This window comes from Artemia sp. Qi Xiang Cuo, chromosome 20 (genome assembly GCF_049724085.1).
Source record: "Artemia sp. Qi Xiang Cuo chromosome 20, ASM4972408v1, whole genome shotgun sequence".
NCBI classification, from domain to species: Eukaryota; Metazoa; Arthropoda; class Branchiopoda; order Anostraca; family Artemiidae; genus Artemia; species Artemia sp. Qi Xiang Cuo.
Window position 1 is genome coordinate 40,302,619 of NC_142813.1, and position 18,689 is coordinate 40,321,307.

The following is an 18,689-nucleotide window of genomic DNA, read 5'->3' on the forward strand; positions in this document are numbered from 1 at the left end:
TTGTAAAATAGTTTGAGCTATGCAAACCGTATTTTTCATATACTAGGAATATTTGACATAAACCCACAAAACCTACTCATATTTCTTTCTTTGAGAGAGAAAAAAAAGACCTTTAAGCAATGCCCGGTGACCTCGGAAAGTTAGCTATAAAAATCTAGAAAAAAAGAATTTAAGGGACTTTTTCAAATTTTTAAATTCATATAATTTTTAGATGTTTTTTATTCCATATTTCCATTTACTTTGCACTAGCTTCTACTTTACTTTACTGCCTTAGTCTATATGTGTTTTGTTGCACGTCTTAGTCCTGACTAGAGCCTACTTCACAAATTTATTTTCTGGTGATGTGGACGTGCATGCTGAACTCAATTATATAAACAATATGGAAACTCGATAAGAGAGAAAACTCAAGCTCCTCTTTGTGGAAAAACAACGGGTTCTACCAATACCTACTGACATAAGCAAGTCAGCTACAAAAAGCTAAAAAAATTAACTTTATATTTTCATTCGTTTTTTTTTCCGGGGAGCATTTTGAATGCTCATCTTGAGACCTTTCTTCCATAGGGCTTTTCCGTTTACTTTACATTACCCCGAAGATAAGTAAATCAAATTTGCTAGAAACAATATTTTTATACTTTTTTAAAGCTAGCCTATGTTTCGCATACTGACCTAGCTCTAACTATTTTGTAGTAATAAAGAAAAGTTTTGATAGAAATAAACCTGCCTACTTTCACATTTTATGTTAACTCCAAATAAACGTAGCTGGTTTGCAATATGCTGTTGGTGGTGCTAGCAGTTTTCAATTCTTATAAAATCCATACTAAAGCCCATTTAGCACATTAGCCCATTATAGCCCAGCTTACTGAGCCCGTGCTATATAAAAGTCTAGCCTACTCTTTTACCAGTTTCAATTCTAGACAATTATATAATTTTACAGACCAATAACATGACATGACTGTGGATCTGGGCTGTACCCAGGGGGCATGGGTTACGAGATTTACACCCCCCCCCCCCAAAAAAAAATTGTACGATTCGTAAAATCGTAACAAAAATGTATATAAATAAGTTTTTGAAGCGTTTTTAAAAAATTTTTATTGTAAACCCCCTCCCCGAACAAAATCCTGGATGCGCTCTTGCTGCGGATGGACTTAAAAAAAAACTAGTATCCTTTTCGCTGTATTAACAGCTATCGTTGTTGCGTCAGCACTGTAAAAATTACGCTTGGACAGAACTACTCAACATGCGATAATGCATTGAAACAGGTCAACTTCAATCCACTGGACAGTTGTAGACATGATTAAACATATTGTTCTGGAATGACGTGTTTGAACCTTCCAACTCATCGTAGTCTACTACCCGGCCTTGAGAGCCCTTACACTAAGGACCAAACACTAGACTCCAACTATCCAAAGAAAAGACTGTCCGTAATTTAATTATTTACCCAGATTCTAGTACTGAGAGATATCGTAAATCGTTTGTCCCTAATTTTATTTTGCATTTCAGTCATAAAACTTTGGGAAGTATTTGATGCTTGATGTTGTTTATTTTGAGTATTTGCCCTATAAGTGTTAGAGCACAGATTTATGTGCATTTAGTGTTATTGATTTTACTGTATATATGACGTTGCTATTTTGGTTAATAAAGCATCTTAACTATTGTAGTAGATAGGCTATTGTTAAAACTGAATTATATGGTTTTAATTGTAGTGGCGTCAATTGTTGAAATTTTACGGGGGTGGGGATGGGGAATATATATTTTGCAGTATTTGGGAGGGAGTAATTTTTATTTTATTTTCCATTAATTCAACGAAAATATATATAAAAATGAGTACTTTCAATGAAAATACCCCCAAAAAGGTACATTTCAAAGGCATGACGGGGCCATTGGCTTCTCCTTGCTCTCCTCCTCAGTTGATATAAGTTTACACAACATATATATATGTATATATATATATATATATATATATATATATATATATATATATATATATATATATATATATATATATATATATATATATATATATATATATATATATATATATATATATATATATATATATATATATATATATATATATATATATATATATATATATATATATATATATATATATATATATATATATATATATATATATATATATATATATATATATATATATATATATATATATATATATATATATATATATATATATATATATATATATATATATATATATATATATATATATATATATATACATATATATATATATATATTTATTTATATATATATGTATCTATATATATCTATATCATATATATATATATATATATATATACACACATATATATATATATATATATATATATATATATATATATATATATATATATATATATATATATATATATATATATATATATATACATATATATATATATATATATATATATATATATATATATATATATATATATATATATATATATATATATATATATATATATATATATATATATATATATATATATATATATATATATATATATATATATATATATATATATATATATATATATATATATATATATATATATATATATATATATATATATATATATATATATATATATATATCAGTAGCACCCTGAACCCATTCCTTTATAAAACCGAGGAATTTTTTGTTGTTGTTAAAGTAGACAGAATGGTAGTCTATTCAGTGTATGCCGACAGATTACTAATATGAAACATCTGAAGAGCGCTTTAGTGAGGTATGTAGCAAATTGTGAAGCTCGGTGAGCAGATGACTTAGTCAAGATCTTGAGTATATCATAGCTGGTGATCTAAAGTGTGACCTTTCTGACAGGAATAATCTTCGTTCACAAATGTTCTTGGCCTCCTGCGATGGTCTTAGTGTAGCTACCCCTGACCATTGTTTTACGTACATACACACAACTCGGGCTCGACATCCATCCTCGATTTCATGCTAAGATCCCCGAAAGCCCCAGCCTGTGGCCTATGTCATGTCGATGTAAGAGTCTCTGCATCTGACCATTTCCTGATTATGAATGCTTTTCAAGTCACCCGTAGTCTACCTGAAAATCCTCCTAGTGCTAGGAAGTGGGCAGTCAAGACTGACTGGAATAAAATCTATATGTATACTTACCATGCAGCATTAGACGGGATTCTTGTCGAGAATAAAATACCTTTCCAGTTATTACAGCAGAATGCACTGATTCAAGAAGAAGAAAAACAAATATGTCTGAATATATATTACACGGAAATTTCATATGCTTTAAAGTGTGCAGAGACAAGAAGAAGAAAAACAAATATGTCTGAATATATATTGCACGGAAATTTCACATGCTTTAAAGTGTGCAGAGACAGCTGCTGTGCCTAGTCAGAAAGTTAGTTTCGGCACGGAACTCCAGAAGTGGTCTGAAAATCATGCTCTTGGTGACGCATGTGCAAGTGCGAAATTCTGGAATCGGCATTGGATTGAGTGTGATCGTGTTTCAGAAGCTGCTATCCCAGAATAAATTTATATATATATATATATATATATATATATATATATATATATATATATATATATATATATATATATATATATATATATATATATATATATATATATATCATATATATATATATATATATATATATATATATATATATATATATATATATATATATATATATATATATATATATATATATATATATATATATATATATATATATATATATATATATATATATATATATATAAATAAATATATATATATTATATATTTATTTTATAAATATATATATATATATATATATATATATGAATATTGTGTAAACTACGATAGCCTTGCCATCGTGATTCATTCATCCTTAAGTCTCTTTGTGTATTTATATAGTACCTAAATTCTTGTTCCTTTCTGTTTATTTATTTACTTTGTTTGGTGTCTTGTACCGTTTTTTGAATGGGCAATAAATTTATATATATATATATATATATATATATATATATATATATATATATATATATATATATATATATATATATATATATATATATATATATATATATATATATATATATATATACTTTGTAGGAAATCAATCGTATGCTGAAGTTTGGGGGTCGTTTCATTTGTGTTTCCTTGCTGCAAAGTCACGTACTAAGAATGGTCCTTTCCTTCTTTCCCAATAAACATTGGATGATTAAGGTTATGCGTTGTCAGCAAGCTGAAGCAAAGGATGCTGGGAAGGATCAGTTTGTTTTCCCTGTATTCGTTGTTGTCTGTACGAAACTTAAACCAATGCCCAAAGCAATACAGGTAATCTTTGTTATTATAACTATATGTATTTATTATTTATATGGTTTTAATGTTCAAAATATGTTGTGTGTAACTAACTGTATGACAAATTCATAAATATAAACGGAAAAAGGACATACATAAACATGACCGTTTAAAATAATGACAGTTTAAACATCATAAAATAAATGTAAAATGCATATAAAATGACCGTTTAAAATCTTTTGAATATATCTAAGGGGGTATCGAGGATTGTATTTTTGGGGAGGGGTTTTTTTTGGTCTTTTTTGGCAAAAATCTGTTTATATGTTTTTTGTTACGTTTATATGATTCGAAAACAAAAATTAGAAGGAGGGTTCAAACCTGGTAAAGCCCCCCCCCCCCTGGATACTGCCTTGAATATATCTATAAAACTCGTTAATGTTTTTCTATTAAGATTGGATTTTCACTTAATGTTTTTAATGTTTTTCACTTAAAGTTTGGCTGAATATTAATTGAAAAATTGGTAGAATCAATCATGGGCGCCCATAAGCTGAATTCCAGGGGGGGGGGGCAAACTGCGTCTAATTGCTACTTTTAATGCTATATAATAGAAATCTCAGAACAAAAATATAAAAATAAGGCAGCATCATTCAGTTAGGGGGGGCAAGAGCCCCCCCCCTGCCCCTCCATATGGGCACCCTTGGAATCAATTTGCAATACCATTTCCTTTTTTAAACCTTACTATGTATAAATAATAGTTTCTTGGCATCATCAGATAGACTAGATCAAAGTATGGGCAGATTCTAATAGTTGAAACTAGTGTAAGCGTCAAGAAGAACGAACACAAACACCATCTAACGTTTGACGTTTCTTGGCATTTTTTCAAGCTTCGTAATTGTGTTTTAAACTGAGATCAGCCACTTATTAGTGCCCTAATTTTTCCAGTGATGAAAAGGCAAACAATCCTGAGGACAGCTCCAAATCTAAAAAATCATCAAATACAGAAACTCGTACCAAACTATATATAAACCCAGATCTCACGCCCATGCAGAGACAAATGCTCGCCGTGAAGAGACAACAGAAGAGGAATGCCCGCACCCAGTGCAATCGTCAAATGGAGATCGGCAGTGCCATTGGAGGCGAGGTAAAGACTCCAACGAAGAGCAACGGCAAATATAAAGTAGAATAACCAAAGCCAAACAGATGCCACCATCCTTCAAGCCTAACAAAAAAGCGACTAAATTAAAAACACTAAAGATACTACATGTAAATGCTGATTCACTACCAAAACAAATTATCAGAATTAAAAGTAGAAACTGCAGCAAAGAACCCAGACATTGTAGCAGTGGTCGAAGCTAAGCCTTAACACTGTCGACATCTCCCAACTTTACCAGAGTTGGCCATCAACGGCTACAAAAGCCACACCTTGAACATAGATCAAGAAGAAGGTCGGGGAATTATTTGCTAAGTCTTAGACGATTCATCGGTCCAGAAAGTATCATCAACAACAAATGGACAGGAAATTATTCGGCTTCAGATATCAAACACAAACCAAGCAACTCTAAATTTGGCTGTAGTATATAGACGTCCAAATAGCACAGCCGTAAATGACCAAGTACTCTTTAAAGATATTCACGCTATATGTCAAAGATTAACAGAACCAACTCTCATCATTGGAGATTTCAATTACCCTAACATAGATTGGGACCTTTCACGCCTTCTAGAGCATAGCGGGTCACTCTCATAGAGGGAATTTCTGAAGGTAGTGACCGATAATTACCTAGAACAGCTTCATAAAAAACCAGCAAGAATCCGTGGAAGCGACAAGCCAACACTACTGGACCTAGCCCTATGCAGCAATGCGGAACTAATAAAAGAACTTACTATAGGTCCTCCTGTTGGAAAATCGGACCACGCTACAATTTACTTAGAGGCGATTATAAGTTGCGAAACTATGAGAAAAAAAAGGTGGATGTATTCAAAAGGTGATTACAATACCATGCGAACGGAGCTAGAAGTTTTTAACTCGACTGAAATACTAAACAACACAGATCTAGTAGATGACATTTACATAAAGTTGTCATCCTTAATAATACACCACAAAAATAATTTTGTACAAATAGTAAAAATATTTAAACGACCGCCTCTAAAACGAGAGATCCTTGACCTAATAAAAACCAAGCGGCAAGCCTGGGAGACGCTCAAGCAGACCGATACCGAAAGTAATCGTAGAAATTATCGCAGAATTGCCACCAAAATGAGGAAAGCCACTAGACAAGAAGCAAGCGAAAAGGAGAGGAAAGTAGCCGAAAACTCAAAAATCAACCCCAAGGCGTTTTGGACTTTCGTGAATTCAAAAAGAAAAGAACAGCCGGTTGTTCCCGATCTTAGAAACTCAGCAACAAATTTAACAATCAGGGACCCAATAACTAAAGCCAACGTACTAAATCAGCAGTTTTCACAACAGAGAGTGACAAAGATGAAAGGCAAGAAGAATTACAGCCACTAGTCACAGACAAACTTGAAGAAATAGAACTGAAAATACAAATGGTCTACAAAAACTAAAAAATTTAAGCCCTTACAAATTAGAAGGTCCAGATGGCCTACATCTTAGAGTACTCAAAAAGCTGGCACAGGAAATAGCAGCGCCATTGCACTACATTTCGGTCAAGTCGCTACAAACAGGGAACCTGCCTGATACATAGAAGCAAGCAAGGGTGATACCCCTCTTCAAAAAAGGAAGTAAATCAGATCCAAGTAACTACAGACCTATCAGTTTAACCTGTATCACATGCAAAATAGTAGAGTCTTTACTCCACGATAATATATTACAGTACCTACTCGAAAGAAGCCTCATTTCACCCTTACAGTTTGGATTTCTCAAGAAAAGATCAGCATAAAGCCAGCTACTTGTCGCCAAAACGCCTGGAGAAAATATATGGATAGTGGGATGCTGGTAGATATTTTATAGTTAGATCTCAGAAAAGCCTTTGATAAAGTCTCACAAAGTCAACTTCTTCGAAAACTACAGTCTATCGGTGTTGGCGATATTATTCTAAAGTGCGTTCTCAACTTTCTGAAAGGAAGATATCAGCGAATGAGACTGGAAAGATATCTTAGCAGCAATGAGACAAAAGTCACAAGTGGAGTAGTTCAAGGTAGTATTCTGGGGCCTTTACTATTCAATATGTACATAAATGATCTCCCAAATAACATTGATTCTGAGATACTGCTTTATGCAGATGAAACGAAAATCTTTCGTGCAATAACAAGCTTTGAAGATACAGAAATACTCCAGCAAGACTTGCAAAATAGCACAATGGATGAAAAAATGGAGCATGGAAGTGAATACAGAAAAAAGTTGTCATGTTCGGCTAGGCCCAAAACACATTTCTCGGCACAACTGCTTTGAAGGACAACAGATACCTATACAAGAAGAAGCGCGAGACTTGGGAGTGACAATAGACAGTGACATGACTTTCACTAAGCACTACGAGTCAATCATCACTAAGTCATCACAAGTCTTGGGAATTACTCGAAGAAATTTCTCTATTACTGACTCAATACTGTTTGCTACACTCTTCAAATCGTTAGTGAGACCAATGATCGAATACGGTCATACAAAAACCAGATCATTTTTTCAAAAAGACAGCAATGCAATAGAAAAAAAATCCAAAGGAGGGCTACTAAATTTGTTCCATCACTTAGAGACTTATCATACCAAGACCGGTTGAAAAAATTGTCGCTCCCAAGTCTCTCATACCGATTTTTGAGAGGAGATCTTATTGAAATATATAAAATATACAACAGATACTACGACAACATCCCTCCAGAGGAAATAATAACATTCAAGAATAATTACCTGAAAGGTCACGAATTTAAGCTAACCGAAGAACGTTTCAGAAGAGATGCTGGTAGATGGGCATTCAGAACCGCATTGTCTCCGAGTGGAACGCACTACCATCAGACACTGTCAACTCAGATTGAGTCAATGCATTTAAGAACAAGATTGACAATCATTATAGTGAAAAAGCATTTTAAAATTTAAATTTTTGTAGATAGAGGCGCAAGTCTGTTTTCGCAATATATTATTATTATTATTAACCTTTTCATTACACTGAAAAAAAAAAGCCAGAAAATGCCAGATTGATTATTGACCATTTTAAATTCTTATGTTTAGTAGATTACCCTACCCATAGGCAATATGAAGCAGGTTTTATGTCTCCTTACCTACACCAGAGATGTAAAATATCTTGCACTAAGTTTCTTCGTAAATGTTTTATTAATTTACGAATGCTCACGTTATTTTCTCCATCATTCACGCCAATAAGATGTTGGGGTGTTAATTCACCTCAATTTCTCCTCCGAGGGTTTTAAAAGAACCGGCCTCACTCCTCTATATTGTAAAACAGGTAGACACAAATGTCATCTTGTGTGTCAATTATTTATCATTTATTTCCGGTTTCTTGCATTTCTTGCTAATTTATTTTGCTCATTTAGCATTTTGCTTGTTTTACTAAAGTTTTTTAATTGCTTTTTGCTTTGTATTTATCTTACCTCTTTCATTCTTCACCTTCAGTAGTTTAATATTATTTTGTTTTCCTTCAACATCTAACGTTTTTACGGTAAACCTTTTCAGTTTTTAAAATTATAGAACATTATTTTCCTTTTTCTTTAATGTATGTATACTTCCTGTCCTAGTGTTGCTTCAGTTTGCCACATTCCAGACAGGTAAATTAGGTCTGATTTGACACGCTTGAATACTTACTAGAGGAGACCCCTCATGGTGAATGCTAGAAGAACAACATTTTCATACACTAAACGTCCACTTAAAATGTTATAATGAAGGGATATTATCCCTGAACATTTTTCAATTCCTTCGGAAGGATTCTGGACGAACGTAACACTAGAAGAATAAGAAAAATTATATGCAAAGTATGTTTCCTTGTGGCCTATTAGGCCTAATTTGCTACCGGTTGGGTGCCATGAAAGAAGTTTAAGTGGATACACCCTAAGTTTGGGGAGGGGTCCAAATTCTTAGCGTGGTTTTCGAAAAATAGATTTTGAGTTGATAGTGTCTTTTTTTAAGGAGCTGGCAAAAAATTTACAGTATCCATCGCTGTCCTGATTGATTTTACCGCTGCTTTTGACCGTGTAAATAGATAAAATGTAAAGGTAAAGAATACGGCAATGGATTTTGTAATCCCTACCGGTGGTGCCGATTTCCGTTTCATGGCTCTTCAGCCAGGAAGTGCGAGGGGGGTGGGGGGCCAGCCGTCCTGTTCTTTCACACACCCTTTCTGTTTACCTTCCCCAGATTTCTCCGGGTACCCGTTTAGAGCTGGATCTACTCTGGCTGAGCTTACAGAGGTACACAACTGACCCTCGTTGAATCCAAATAACCAGCGACACCAGGACTCCAACCCCTGTCTTCACGGACAAAGGATCTCAAGTCTAGCGTGTTAACCATTCGGCTAGGACGGTAAACAAATATATCTTATATAAAAGTCTATGAAATAAAAATTTCACTAAGAAGGCGGTAAGATTCTTTTTGACTTCCTCTAAGATCGCAGTTACATATTCAGAATCAACACAGAGCATTCTGAAGTGCTCATCTTGAGACCTTTCTTCCATAGGGCTTAGCACTTAGCCTATTGCTCTTCATATTGCTCCAGGTGAATATCCCTCAGGTAGTGATTCTGCCGGCAATATGTTGACAACTTGTTTATGCGGGATGCTTATGAAGATTTGGATTAGTTATTGAGTTACTACTAACAACTCACCGCAGTACCAAGTAACCTAATACCAACACAGCTACGAACGCTCCTAGTCCATCTCAATTTTTTCAAAGCCTAACCAGTAAAATATGATAGTTGCTGGTGTTCTCAATGACTTGTTATCTGCCGATTTTGTCCATAATATTTCACAAGGAAAGGTTCCTTTTAGCCCTAGCTATGTAGCTGAGTGAAAATTTGATCTATTTTGATTTGTCTGCAAAGATTTCGGGTGTTATTTCAGACCCAGACATAACCTAGAAGAATCAAATATTGTATGTTAAATAATCTTTATAAAGAGAAGGTGGATCATGAAGGGACTACCTGGCCCAAAATGGGACAGCTCTTCCATTATGAGGCTGTATTTCTACAATTGATTGACAAACTCCAAGGTCTAGAAACGGCGAGTCTGGCAAAACTTGAAACAGTTCAGGATATAGCGGTAAAATTGACTCTGGGACTCCAGAACGAGATACTAACTTGTAAAGTCAGGGTTGTCACTGGAATGCCGACGTCACAGGACAGAAGAAACATGCTGATTATTAGATATTTTGCGAAGGTCCAAGCAATAGATCACGGTCCTCCGGTTTTAGGATTGAATTATGGTTGCAGTCGTTTGGAAGACGCTGGTATTAAATGGTGTCATGGTTGCTTTTTAAAAATTTATTTTGTCTGGAAAATCGTAGTGATTAGGTACCGTCAGTATCAACAATTTACCGAAAGGAAATTTGATGCTATCTTCCCACGTTAAATACCAGCCAGTGTAGGAGATTTCCTTCAAATATTTACAGATGATTCCATGAAAGGAGACAGCTGCGATGTCTACTATTCCTGGTTATTCTAGGCTTCTACAGGGTAAATCTATCCTTACAGCTGAGTTAGAAGTAACAATTGATGACTTGGAAGTTATTAAGGAGAAGTTCCTGGCTCCAAGAAGGCGACCTTACTAGAAGACCAAGTCAGGCTTATTGCTCATTCGCCCGGTGTGTAAGTCAGTCAAAGATTCTCATATATAAATTGGAAGACAAATATGGAACATTAAGAAAAGGGAATTCCTCAATTTTTTATCTCACCAAGGAAATAAGTACAGCGAGGTGGCTAGTCCAAGAAGGGGATCTTACTCACAGACTGTAACAGTACGCTCGGACCCTGACTATGGTAATTGACTTGACTAAAGTCAAGTTGACTGTAGTTCTGACAAGGTGTGAAAGTCAATAGTTTGCATCTTTGTCAATGAGGCAATTACTACTATATCAGGCAGGGTTTTCAGAGGGACTTAAATGGAGTCATTTGAAATACGCCCCAGACCACCTTTGTCGAAAATTCCAAAATTTATAAGTGATCCTTAAGTAACTATGCTCTGATTCTGCTCAGTAACAGTAGTTACAAAAAGTCGAGTACAGTTATATCATTCGTAAATCTTGACTGTTTTGTAGTTCTACTGCTCTTAAACTTTTTAGTGTCACTCTAGAAAGAACCGTAATAACCTGACTTTAAGTTGTCCTAGATTATTCAGAAATTATTAGGGTAATATGCTTGCATCTTTTCTCTGGTTATGGTAAGGCGAAGAGAGACTGTTATTATAGCCCCCCCCCCTTTTTCTGAATTGAAATCCTGGCTCGGGGCTGTTCTAATCTGTAGGAACTTTACTTGTAATACTCGAGAAGTACGAATATAACTACTCGAGAAGTGCTAAAAGGATAAATAATCCTTGTCGGCCAACTGTCTATGTCCAAACGAAAATTAGATCGTCCCCAAGAAGTACTAAAAGGATAAATACTCCTTATCGGCCGACTGTCTAGGTCCAAACGAAAATCAGGTTGTCCCCGAAGGGGTTGGGAGGATGTCTTAAGGGAAGATTAAAGGGGAATGGGAAGTTCTAGGGAGGGAATAAAGAGCTTTGAATAGATTGAGATGGAGGATGAGTGTGCGTAGCTGTGTTGGCCTCAGGTGGCTTGGTGCTGCAGTAAGCTGTTAGTAGTAGTAGTAATCAAAGGGATATAAATTCGAACCACCCCTAGTCCGCTTATTTGAAATGAAACCATTGTTTTCCCTATTTATTTGGATTAATTAAAATATTGGCAGATAAAATTAATTATTTTCCAGGTTTTGGAATTTTGTCCTGATGGAAACTTGCTTGACCAAAGCGAGCGTCTTTCTTCAGAAGAAGCTTTGCAAAATAGGATCAAATCAGTTCAAGACTTCGCCATGGTGGCGAATAAAATGACGCGGGTAACAGTTGCCGACGACCAGTTTATCAGTTTGTTTGACCCATCAAATTCCACAATTCCGAAATATAGTCTTTATATCACTGATAGAAAACGTAGAGTTTTGAAGAGCATGGCAGTATTCATCGTCACTCAAGGATCGTGAGTCTTAAGCTAGATTCTTGGACTAATCAAATATTCCCTTTCGGGAGCTGGGTTTCGCACCACGCGGCTTAAGAAATATGAGCGAATATTTGGTTTGCTCCTTTTTGGATTAGGTTTGAAAATAAAATCTCTACCCGGAAAATGATCTTCAAAATGAGTAAAAGGCTTTCTGTATTGGTGATAAAAAGTAGACTTTTGTTTTCTTATTTTGTGGCTATTGAAAAGTCTTCTTGCGAGAAAAATAAATAGGAAGGCTTCGAGAAGATTAATTTTTGATAAGATTCTCATTTGAATCAGCCGAAAATTTATTTCCAATTAGTAGGAAACCATTGAGCGTCATCGCCTGGTTTTAGTGGTTGTAATTAAAATTTACCACCTTCTGGTCAGGACTTGGTTTATAATATTTATCAATTAAAAAAACTTTTTCCACAACATAAGTTTTTCAAAGAAAAGTAAAGATCTCCATTAAAACAAAAATGAGCAAAAATAAAATCAAATAATCTACCAAGCGTGAAAATACCACAAATCAGCATCGATAAATAAATGAAACCCAAACGAACAGAAATTACAATAAATAACAGTCAAGCTCAAAATGAGCAGAAATTAACATAAGTTGGGCTCAAAACCCCTATGCCTTCCCAAGGCCAGAACATGATTTGCACTTTACTGAAAAAAAAAATACAAATGAACGTGCATTGTCAGTTTAATATACATATACTGATATTTAGTAATCAAAATGTTAATATTATTTGATTTATTAAAGTTATAAAAGTAAAAAATTTGTATTTTGTTCAGTATAGTGCAAATTATGTTCTGGCCTTGGGAGGGCATTTTGGGCCCAAATTATGTTAATTTCTGCTCGTTTTGAGTTTGACTCGGTTTTTTATTGTAATTTCTGTTCGTTTTGGGTTTCATTTATTTATCGATGCTCATTTGTGGTAGTTTCATGCTTGGTAGATTATTTGATTTTATTTTTGCTCATTTTTTTTTTTTTTATGGAGTTCTTTCACTTTTCTTTGAAAAGCTTATTTTGTGGAAAAAGTTTTTTTTATTAATTAATATCTGTTCGTTTTATATTGACATAGTCTTTTCAGGAAAAAAGAAAATAATACTTTAAATCTTTTCATTTTTTAAGACTTTATAGTTTGGTCTGCTATTTATATGCTGGAGAAAAATTTTCAGCAATCTTTAACAACATAAACCCTTTTTAAAATCTTGACACAAATAGTAATGTTTAATTTAGTTTCCTACCTCCTGTAGTTGGCCTGAAATGGAAAACTTGATACCATTCGAAAAAAAATCTGTTTACTTTCTTTGATAGCTTGGATACACTTACGCAATTTTGATTTGGTTAAATTTTAAGAGCAGATGTAGCCCCGAAAGTTTGAACATAATACCCTCAGTCGTTCTTGGGATACTGCTGAGATGCCTTACTGGGAATTAGCATTAACATAGTGCATTTTGATTTAATATTAAGGCAACATTTAGCTTTTAAACATAATGGGCAAATGGGAGGGGGGCGTGGGAGGTTGATTAGTTGCCCTCCAATCACTTTCAACTAATAAAAAGGGCATTAGCCCTATATATTTTCAATCAAATGAGCCTTTTTCGTAGATCCCGTAACAACTCCTTCAATACGAAGTTCTCTGGTTTAAACAAAAACAACAACAAAAAATGATGCATTATACCCACATCGATCTTTACTATAAAAATGTCAAGCCTTCTAATCACTTTCGACTATTAAAAAGTGCACTAGGCCATTCAATTTCCAATCGAAAGAGCCAATTTTGTGTTTCTACGACAAAGTTTTATAAAAAAGTCGTGTATTACCCCAGAGCGTAAATTAAATTCCTTACCCTATGGGCTGTTAGGGCGGCTCTCATCCTCTAAGACCTAATTTATAGAACTTTCAACAACGTTAAACAAAATGACTATCTCAAAATTTTGATTGGATATGTTTGGGGAAATGGTGGGCGTGAGAGGGGCGTTAGTCACTCTCCAATCACTTTCAACTATTCAAAAAGGCACTAGCCCTTTCAATTTCCAATCAAATGAGCCCTTTTGAAGTTTCTACGACAACGCTTTCAATAAAAACCTTATTTGCCCCAGGGCATAGCTTTCAACCCTTGCCCTGAGGACTGGGGGGGAGGGGAGGTTGTCATCCTCAAAGACCTAATTTCCAGAACTTTCTACTACGTTGAACAAATGACTATCGGAAAATGTTGATTGGATGTGTTTGGGGGAATGGTGGGCGTGAGAGGGGGGTGAGTTACCCTCCAATCACCTTTGACTATTAAAAAGGGCACTAGCCCTCTCAATTTCCAATTGAATGAGCCCCTTTGAAGTTTTTACGACAACTATCTATAAAAAACCTTATATGCCCCCAGGGCATAACTTAAAACTTTTGCCTTGGGGGCTCTGGGGGGTTTGTCATCCTTAAATACATAATTTCCAAAAATTTGAACTACGTTGAACAAAATGGCTATCTCTAAACTTTGATTGAATGTTTTTCGGAAAGTGGTGGGCGTGAGAGAGGGCACTTTCGACTATTAAAAGAGGCAGTTTCAATTTCCAATCAAATGAGCCCTTTTTGAAATTTCTATAACAACTTTCTATATGAACCTTATATGCCCCAAGGGCATAACTTACAACCCTTGCACTGAGGGCTCTGAGGGGGTTTCATCCTAAAAGACCTAATTTCCAGAATTTTAAACTACGTTGAACAAAATGGATATCTCAAAATTTTGATTGGATGTGTTTGGTAAAATGGTGGGCGTGAGAGGGGGGTTAGTTGCCTTTCAATCACTTTCGACTATTAAGAAGGGCACTAGTCCTTTCGATTTCCAATTGAATGAGCCCTTTTTGAAATTTCTACAACATCGCTTTCTATAAAAACCTTATATGACCCAGGGCATAACTTAAAACCCTTGCCCTGAGGGCTGTGGGGGGAGGGGTTGTCATCCTTAAAAACCTAATTTCCAAAACTTTCAACTACGTTGAATAAAATGGCTATAAAATAAATGGCTAAAAATTTTGATAGTATGTGTTTAGGGAAAAGGTGGGTGTGAGAGGGGGGTTAGTTGCCTTGAAATTACTTTCGACTGTTAAAAAGGGCACTAGCCCTTTTAATTTCCAATCGACTGAGCCCTTTTTAAGTTTCTATGGCAAAGATTTCAATAAAAACCCTTATATGCCCCCAGTTCGTAACTTATGACCCTCGCCTTGAAGACTATGGAGGGAGTGCCCTGCTCAAATGTATAATTTCCTGAGCTTTTAACTGCGTAGAACAAAATTGATATCTCAAAAATTTGATTGGACGTTTTTGGGGAAATGGTGGGCTTGAAGGTGTGTTAGTTGCCTTCCAATACCTTTCGATTATTAAAAAGGGTACTAGGCATTTCAATTTCCAATCGAATGAGCCCTTTCTGAAGTTTCTATGACACCACTTTCTATAAAAACCTTAAATGCCCCCAGGGCATAACTTACAATCCTTGCCCTGAGGGCTTTGGGGGGGGGGGTGTCATCCTCAAGGACCGAATTTCCAGAACTTTCAACTACGTTGAACAAAATATCTATCTTAAAATTTTATTGGATGTGTTTGGGGAAAAGGTCGGCGTGAGAGGGGGGTTAGTTGCCCTCCAATCACTTAAGGGCACTAGTCCTTTGAATCTCCAATCGAATGAGCCTCTTTTTTAAGTTTCTACGACAGTGTTTTCTATAAAAACATTATATTCCCCCGGGGCATAACTTACAACCCTTGCCCTGGAGGATGTGGGGGAGTTTCCTCCTCAAAAACGCAATTTCTATTTTGGAAATCAACTATGCTGAACAAAATGGCTATCTCAAAATTTTGATTGGATGAGTTTCGGGAAATGGTGGGCTTGGAAGGGGTATTAGTTGCCTTCCAATCAGTTTCGACTATAAAAATGGGTACAAGCCACTCCAATTTCCAATTGAATGAGCCCTTCGAAATTTCTACACCAACTTCTTCGATACGAAGTGCCCTGCTCTAAAGGAGAAAAATAATAAATAATACATTGTGCCAACATCGTTCTTATATGCCCCCAGGGCATAACTTAAAACCCTTGCCCTGAGGGTTGTGGGGGAGTATCCTCCTCAAAAACATATTCTTTAACTGGAAATCAACTACTCTGAACAAAATGGCTATGAAAATTTTAATTAGATGTGTTTTGGGGAATAATGTGCGTGGGGGGGGGGGCTAGTTGCCTTCCAATCACTTTCGACTATTAAAAAGGGCACTAGCCACTCCAATTTTCAGTCGAATGAGTCATTTTAGAAATTTTTACGACAACTCCTTCGATACGAAGTGCCCTGGTCTAAGACCACGAAAAAAAAAATAATAATACATTGTACCAACATCGTTCTTTACTTAGGCAGCGCTATTGCGCTGCCTATGATATATGAAAGGTTTAGTATTCGATTAAATCTGTCTGCGTTTTGACGTTTACGAAGTACACTTGCATTCGTGTTTCCGTACATTCATTTAAATTTCAATTTTAGTTCTGATTTTAAATTAACCTGAATTTTTAATTCAGTTTTAAATCTGATTTTAGTTCATTCTTACTTCAGATTCTCACAGGCCAAACCTCCGAAATTACGGTTTTCGGTAAGACCCGTATGGAAAAAGCAAAAAAAGCGGTAGACGTGAAACCAGTCATTGTCCTAAACAAGAAAAGCTAAAATTAAGGTATTATATTCGTCGATGAATATAGTTGGAAAGTTTAAAACTAAAAATAAGAAAAAGATGCATAGACGATAAAACGAAATACCAAATACATAAATGTCGGAAGTTAAATATACTGTACAACGCACCGCGATTTAAAATTACTTTAAACATTTTTTTTACACTGTGTTTACCTCAAAATATAGGGTTTTTGAGTAATTTTAAATCGTTTAAACGGATTTTGTCGCCAGTAGGCCTAGTAGGATCCGTAAAACGCCAGTAGGATCCTTAAAAACAGATTTTTTCGTCAGTAGGCCTAGTAGGATCCCTAAAACGCCAGTAAGATCCGTAAAAAACGGATTTTGTTGCCAGTAGGCCTAGTAGGATCCGTAAAAACCAATTTTGTCGCCAGTAGGCCTACCAGATTACCGTCAACTAGCCTTAGGTCTACTTTATGCAGACTTGATTTTGATTCAAAATAATTCTTGAAATAAAAATCCAAAACAGAAATTTCTATTATAGATTTGTCAAGGTTATAAAAGAAAAAACGTTTCAAATATTTTTTTTAGTAAAGTGCAAATGTTGATGTGGCCTTTATAATGCTTAAGAGCGTTAACACTACTCCTGTTTGTTGTAATTTCGTTTTTTTTAATTTACGCTTGTTTTGGGCTTCATTTATAAATTTATAGGAATTTCTGTTCGTTTTAAATTCATTTTATTTTGTACTTTATTTCTCGTCGCCTTCGGTTTAATTTAGCTCTTTAGTTTTTTTTTAAAAAAAAAAATTGTTTTTGGATTTTTTTTTTTTTTAAATGATTTCTAGGATGTTTTAATTGACATCGCTTTTTATCGAATCACAAAAGGAACACTTGTAAAATTTTATTCGGTGTTCCTGCTTTGATTTTAAGAATTTGGATTTTTGTTTGCTATTTTTACTTTGGACAAAATTCTGCAGCTAATTTTAGCAATAGTTCTACTATAGAATTTTATATGAATAGGAAGAGTGAATATTATTTTGATATCTTATCTTTCCTATCTTTTCTTCCCTTCCATTTTCATTTTCTTCTATTTTCCATTTTCTTTTCTACCTTTTCTTCCATTCTTATCTTTTTATCTAGACTAGATATTCTTATCAAGAATATTATCTTTTAAGTCTTCCATTCTGTTTGGTAGAAGCTTGCAAACGCCTTTTTCGACCCTCATTTGGGCTGTAAGTATATTTGTGAAAGTTTTTTTCCCATAGTACGTCCACTTTCCATTTTTTTCTCTCCCTTTCTCTTTTTTACCTTTGCTTCTCATTTGGGTCGGAGATGCAAGAACCATTAAATAACAGTAAAGACCACACTGCCTTTCCATCATACAAACAACAAAGAAGGCAATGCCATGAGCAATTTTTTTGAAGACAGTGAATTGCTGAAGAAAAGTAATTGAATATTCCGGCTATATAACTAATAGGTTAATAATACGGTCTGACTGACCGTATTTTATGCAGTAAGCTTTAAAAAAATATATCTTTATCCCGCTTTCTAGGGCTATAATGAGAGAAAGGTTGAGATGGCTAGGACTTTTTCTGCGGATAAGG

At 34.7% G+C, this 18,689-nt stretch overlaps 1 protein-coding gene across 1 annotated transcript in view; it reads left to right on the forward strand.

Annotated features, from left to right (window-relative positions):
- Nucleotides 1-18,689, forward strand: part of LOC148940194 (eEF1A lysine and N-terminal methyltransferase-like) — a 53,006-nt gene that overhangs the window by 23,433 nt on the left and 10,884 nt on the right. The window contains exons 4-5 of the mRNA XM_089106236.1: nt 4,092-4,316; nt 12,158-12,420. Coding sequence (XP_088962362.1) covers nt 4,092-4,316; nt 12,158-12,420 — 488 coding nt within the window. The remainder of the gene's footprint in view (nt 1-4,091; nt 4,317-12,157; nt 12,421-18,689) is intronic.